The sequence below is a fragment of the Haplochromis burtoni genome, unplaced genomic scaffold (genome assembly GCF_018398535.1).
Source record: "Haplochromis burtoni strain Fernald_Lab_line unplaced genomic scaffold, NCSU_Asbu1 Contig_498, whole genome shotgun sequence".
Lineage (NCBI taxonomy): Eukaryota > Metazoa > Chordata > Actinopteri > Cichliformes > Cichlidae > Haplochromis > Haplochromis burtoni.
Genome location: NW_024582859.1, coordinates 116,439 through 123,427, shown reverse-complemented (window position 1 = coordinate 123,427; position 6,989 = coordinate 116,439). Strand labels below are relative to the sequence as shown.

General features: G+C 38.8%; 1 protein-coding gene across 6 annotated transcripts in view; it reads right to left on the bottom strand.

Moving 5' to 3' along the window:
* cacna1ia (calcium voltage-gated channel subunit alpha1 Ia) overlaps positions 1-6,989 on the bottom strand; it is a 195,658-nt gene that overhangs the window by 85,995 nt on the left and 102,674 nt on the right. For all 6 annotated transcript variants that reach the window (XM_005946876.3, XM_014329075.2, XM_042213936.1 and 3 more), the window contains exon 4: positions 314-447. In XM_005946876.3, coding sequence (XP_005946938.1) covers positions 314-447 — 134 coding nt within the window. The remainder of the gene's footprint in view (positions 1-313; positions 448-6,989) is intronic.

Sequence of the window (6,989 nt, the reverse complement as noted above, 5' to 3'; positions counted from 1 at the left end):
CCCAACATTAGTTTAGCATCTTTATCCATACACCTTCTGGCTGCTGCAGCAGGTATGCAGAATTCCTCTTTTTATGAATCATTGGTATATTGTATATTGTCTAGTCCAGTATTAAAATGGTTGATTTTATGCCTTTATTTTTTTAAAGAATATTTTAAACTGTTTATCCTTATTTTCTGACAGGATAATAGACAGGGAGCCTTTCAACATATGGGTTACCTGCTCAGACCAGTGATCAATATTAGATCACTGGTCTGAGAAGTATTAGAAGCCTACTGTATGAAAGAATGCTTTTATAATAATTTTTGCTTACCCTGCCATGACTATGAAGAAGTCCAGTCTGTTCCAGGTGTCGCCCAGGTAACAGCGACGGCCAAAGATCCCCAGAGCCACCATCTTTACCACCATCTCCAAGGCGAAGAAGATGTAGATGAATGCATCAAAGGCCTATGAGCAATGGGAGGGAGACAAACACAAAGGAAAATGAGCTGAAGATAGAAAAAAATAAATGCTTTTATATATTTTACATGAAACACATGGGCCAGACATCTGTTTTATCTGGTGTGTTGAAGAGATTAGTGGGCTCAAGCTGTTGATAAAGCTCCCTCTTCATTTTTTTCAACTCTGATTTTCAGTTTTGGAAGAACAGTCATTCTCTAATAGAAAAATTGTCTGAACTTTAAAATGTGGTTGCTTGTAATTGCTAACGGTGCAATTTGGTAAAAAAAAAAAAAATCACTGATAGTACTATGAAAACTGAAAGATTAAAACGAAATGGTACACGTGCCCTGAAGCAAGCTTCAAGCAATTCCTTAGTTCAGCCCTGTATCTATTCAAACACTTAAACCAGTGCATGACCTTTTATTCTCCACAGCAATTTTAACACTCTAAATACGGCACAACACAGTTGATTTCAAATGATCACTCACAAGCAAAATAATGTTCAAGAATGATGTGTTCTGATCTATTTGTGTGTGTGTGTGTGTGTGTGTGTGTGTGTGTGTGTGTGTGTGTGTGTGTGTGTGTGTGTGTGTGACTGTAGTTTGCTGGACTGTAAAAAGGCTTAAGAGCTAAATGTGTGTATGCACTGCAAACATAGTCTGTACTACCATAATAGAGCATCACACAAAACACACACTGCTTTGTTTGAACCTGCCTACTCTATAATACTTAAATCACAAAAGAAGTAGGAAGTGATCAGGAATAAGAAAGAGGAAGATCCAGGTCAAACCTCAGAGAAAACAAAGATGAAGAGCGAAAACATGGTGAGAGATAACCAGAACGATAGAGACAGATAAGAGCACATGTCCTGATTACATTATTTTACACAGATCGCTAGCTAAACCACCTATTGTATTTTGGTAACAAAAAATCTTTCCCACTGCCTTGCCGAAGGCTCTGTGACTGTGCTTCCTGCCGAGTCACATGTTCCTACACTATATAACTCAAGCTGCTACATCTTCACATGGAGATTACAGGACCAAGACCAAGAAATTCAAATGAAGTCATGCCTGCTAATTAAAAAACATTGAATATAATTTGACTAAGTTCAAAATCTCAGGAAAGACACAAAAATTCTGTAGTCAACTTTGTAGTCACTAAATATGAGAGCAATGAGCAGACAAATAGAATAATAAATGGTGTAAAGATACATTACAGATACAGTACCTGATGACTTTCAACAACCAAGACATTTTATATAGAAATAACAGGATAGTTTACCAAAATAAACTCTAAGGTTATTACCTTCTCTAAGTAACATAGGGCATAAAATGGATTCAGTGGTAGAAACAACATTCTTTTCCACTCAGTAATGATGAACAATTGCAAGATGGTGTTTGCAGCTATAGACCAAATAGAATGAGACAAATGGTGTGTGAAATTTTGAGGATTTATTCATGCTGCACCACTGGCAGAAGCCTGGGATGTTGTTTTTGTCTCCATCTAGAAATAGCAAGAGTCAAGAGATTGGATTCAGAAACAGTAATCTATTCTCTGGTTGGGCACTGTCTGTATTGTTTGTTATTTTCAAAGATCAAAATCTCTAAAAGCAGGGACAGAGGTGAGCTGGTACAAATTTATGCACTGCAAATGTATAAATCTCTGCTTTTGGGTATGCATGGATGGTTTTGTGTGTAAATATACAGGCACGACTTTGCCTTGTAATGCATCAGAAACCAACATGTGTGTTCCATCGCTGCTCATTCAAACGCATACAGAAAAATACACACACCAGCTCATATACAGCTAGTATACAGAGCTGGCAGCTTTCAATGGGAAAGATGAGAAAATCAGGCTCACATGCTGTTTAAATGATGTTTTGATAAATAATGCAGCCTGCACGCTTCATATGTAATCCGACATTGGCTGCACCAGTTGAATCCCTGTCGTGCTCTGCTTTGAGTGAAAGGGGAATGAATTCATCATCGTTATTTGTCACTACCGCCAGCTTCCTCTTCAGTCAACCTATCAGGTTTCATCATCAACATGATTTGTATAGAGGTTGAGGCTGTCTTGTGATGGGCCCTTTCATGATTTGAAATAGGAGCTGGTGTGGAAGCTACTTTATATGCTGTCATTGTACCACTTATTTGGCAAGAGGAAAGGACATGGTAAGTAGGTCGTAAGCATTGTGATGTTGGACCATTTAAAAATAAAATTATGTTGTGTGTGTGTCTTACTCTACTTGTGACTGACAAAATTAATCAGTGTATAAAACCAAAGGCACCACAGGGACAAATACTCACTTAACAAAATAGGGCAGGAAAGGGAATACCAGACACAGTGATTTATAAAGCATACGTGTGTTTTCTGAACATCTGAAGCACTACTAAAAACTATAACAGGTGCAGAATTGAAGATATAATGAATCGAAATCCATGTACCATCCAAATCAATAGATGAAAAGAAAATAACTTTTTTCATGAGAAATAATTGCAAATGCAGACTGGAGTTTTTGGATTTGATTTGTAACACTGACTGCAGCTCCTGAGTGGGAGTCCTTTGACTTGTGGTACTTAAGAGGAAATATCTATTAAACAGTTATAAAGAGTTTTTATTGGTGCTGTCAGCGTTAATCTTGTTAAAATTACGTTAACACCATAACCGCATTAATGCGGCAAACCTCCGTTAGCGAGTTAACGCAGCTCCCCCATGCGAAGGCTGCACAGTGTCAACGCATTAGCACGGTTAGCTCGTTAACGCGTTAGCGCCGTTCAGCACATCGCACGGGGTGATCCGCGTTAACTCGCTAATGGAGGTTTGCCGCGTTAATACGGTTATGGCGTTAACGTCATTTTAACGAGATTTACGCTGACAGCACTAGTTTTTACATTTTTTTTTTACCTGCCTAACCCGGTCGTGTTTATTCATATTATTTACAGGGGCATGCGTTTTTTCAAGATTATCACCCTACATCCAATCGCCAAGTTTGAGTTTAGAATGTGAAACAAACTCTTAACTGAAGCAATATCTGCCAGACAACTATTTTCAAACTCAGTCTGGCTTTAGATTTGTACATAGAAGCAAAACTACAGCTATTTTGGCAACAAATTATGCTCTTAATGGTTCAGACAGGAGAGAGAAAAGAGACACCCATGCCTCCATCTACATAAATGGCACAGCTGTTGAACGAGTCTCCAGCTTCAAGTTCTTGGGGACCCACCTCTCTGAGAATCTCTCCTGGTCAACTAAGACCTCCAGCCTGGTGAAGAAGGCACATCTGCGCCTCTTTTTCTTTAGGACACTCAAGAAGAACCTCATGTCTACTGACATACTGGGTAAGTTCTACTACTATGTGATAGAGAGCATCCTGACCTACTGTGTCATAATTGCTCTGTTGCTGACCACAAAGCACTGCAGTGGGTGGTGAAAACTGCCCATTGCATCACAGGGACTCCACTTCCTGCCATTGAGTGTATCCACAAGAAAAGATGTCTACGCTGAGCACACGTCTTTATCAGGGACCCCTCTCATCCTGCCAATAAACTGTTCCAGCTCCTCCCCTCCAGAAGATGCTACAGGACCCTACTGACTAAAACCATCAGGTTTAGGAACAGCTTCTTCCCCACAGCTGTCACCCTACTGAACTCAGTCCCTCGTTGAACCCTTCCATCCACACTCACTTAATCCTTCTACACTCCTCCTATCCCTCCCAATGACCATGATCATGACTGTCATTCATTGTCAACATTTACCATATGCTGACATTGGTTACTGCCATAGTTTTAGGACACTGACATAGCATAGTCTCTGTTATAGTGCGTACACTGTTCACTATTATAGATGTTCAGAGCGCTACACTTCCACTACTGCAGATATATTCATAAGACTCTGTAGATCTGTTTACCACACACCGGTACATCTGCATATATGTAGCACATCTGTGTATATTTGTTCATAGTACATCTGCATATCTGCCTGTCTGTATAGCAATATAGAACATCTGTATGCTATACAGATCATCTCTATATCTGTACATATGTATACAATAGTGCATCTGTATATTTGCTCTCTACTTAACTCATCTGTATATAATCTGCTCTTTTTGCATTTACTCCTCTTATACTTCTGATTAGATGCAAACTCTATTTCCTTACCCTGTATTTATACATGTGTGTAATGGTAAATGGACTGGTTCTTATATAGCGCTTTTCTACTCTTCTGAGCACTCAAAGCTTTACACAACTTGTGCATTCACCCACTCACACTAGCACATTTTCTTAGTGCTTTCTAAATAACATTTACACTTTTTTATCTTTATTCTATCACAGTGCTTCACATTTCATATCAAATTAGTTGTCCAGTACACTTCACTTTACTTTGCACTTTATAATCTGGATTCTTGGCTTTATTAAGCCTTAGGAGGCAAATGCACTGGTATATTTTTATGTACAAACCAATAGTGGGTAAATGTTCTTGTTATCTGTGTAAACAGCCAACACCTTCAAACAGCTTGTATGATTTGCACTTGTTTAGATGGCGCCTTTGTGGGGATCCCTGGATTTTGTTTCAGAGGTTGGTATTTTGCACGTTGGTCATGGAATAACCTTCAGTGCACATTAAAGCTGAATGCTTTAGTCTCTCCAGGAGAGTTCAAAGCTTTTATGAAGGCTCCTGTAACCAAAGAGTGCAATTACTATTCAGAATATGTTATATTTGGTTTTATAATTTATAATTTTTCAATGGCATGCCTTCTTGGGCAGGTCTCCCTCAAAAAAAAAAAATGTTGGAGGGCAGAAAGGCGATGGAAGAAGACAAATCTTCAGGTACATTATCAAGAAATGAAATGAAAGAATTGAATGATTTAATGGTTGATTTCAATGAATGGGTTAAGACTGCAAAGTGCACTTATTTCTCTACTTCAGTACTAATAAGCATAAGCCTGAGAGCTGTTTTTAACACAGCAGACTGCCTTTTTAAATCCAGTAAATTTAAATTGGATTATGATAGGAAGTGACAAATTTCTCCAGTTTCTGAGTTTTTTACAGGAAGAAAATTGGCATCAAATCCAAAACAGTAGCTTCTGATTCTTTTATTGATGTCCAGTAACTTAGTCATAATTTTATCTTCTTCTATGCCAGTCTCTTTGGATGAGCTTTTAAGTACTGTGTCACAACTGAAACACTCATCAAGCAGAAATGATACCTCCAAAATGTCTGTGTGAAGTTTTGGATATCACTGCCCCTTGGTTGCTTTCAGTAATTAACAGTTCTCTGTCCTCTGGCTGTATCCCAATATATTTAAATAGGCCTGTGTGCAACCACTCATCAAACAAATCTGGCCTCACTCTTTCTGATGACAAGTACAGCTCAGTGTCAGAGTTACCTTTTATACGAAAACTTTTAGAGAAGACTGTCTGGCTAAAACTTCTTGAAGGATTACATCAGAACATTTTGAAGTCCTGACATTGTGCTTATTAAGGTGACAAACTTATGTCTTAGGACTGCTGATGCTGATGGATATTCTGTTCTTGTGCTACTTGATTTAGGTGCAACATTTGATGCTGTAGACCAGGGGTGTCAAATTCCAATCCTCCATGACCGATGTCCTGAAACTTTTAAATGTATCCCTGCTGCAACACACCTGAATAATGGCAAAACTCTATAGAACTTGCCTGCATGCAAGTTCTATAGTCTTGTTAATGACCTACTTATAGGTCTATACTGGGACCTTTCCTACTTTAATTAAATATGGTACCTTTGGGCCTTATCAACATTTCATGTATAAATAATATTTCTTTTCACTGCTATGCTAATAATACACAACTTTATCTCCCTGTAAAATCCTCATTTTCAAACATGTGTGTAATACATGTGTGCAATTGAAAAAAACAAACAAACTCAGAAACTGAGATTTCAGTTATTGCTTTGGACATGCTGCATCCAAGCATCAAATACTTCCTTTGTCCTTGGCCTGTCAATATGAAATCAGCTACCAGAATCCTGGGCTTGCTATTTGACTCTAATCTCACCTATCGGCAGAGATGGGCAGTAACGCGTAATCCGATTACTTTTTTGCGTAACGAGTAAAGTAAGGGATTACTACTGCAAAAACGGTAATTATATTAGGGTTACTTTCCCGTAAGCACGTTGTTACTGGGTTACTAAACCATGATTTATTTTATATATTTTTTTTGCGAGAGTGTCTCATGACAATGACACAAGTGAGTGCGATGTTCGTGGCAACATCTGTGTGCAGATCAAAAATGGATAATATAACGAGTGCGGGAGAGAGTATGAGCGTGCAGCGTTTAAAGCGTGGAAGTACTGACCTTATTTTGAGTTTGATTCCGTAAAAAGTGACAAAAACATTAGCGTCCACTGCTCACTGCGTGGGAAGAAAACGTCTTTTTACAGCGATAAAGCCCCTAAACGTCCGAGCAAGCACCAAATACGCTGGCTGGAATGTGAAATTCACAGAGAAACTGCCGTATCCTTCCACTGACCGCTGCGGCACACCTGCCCCACTCCTGCTATACAGGTGAAAAT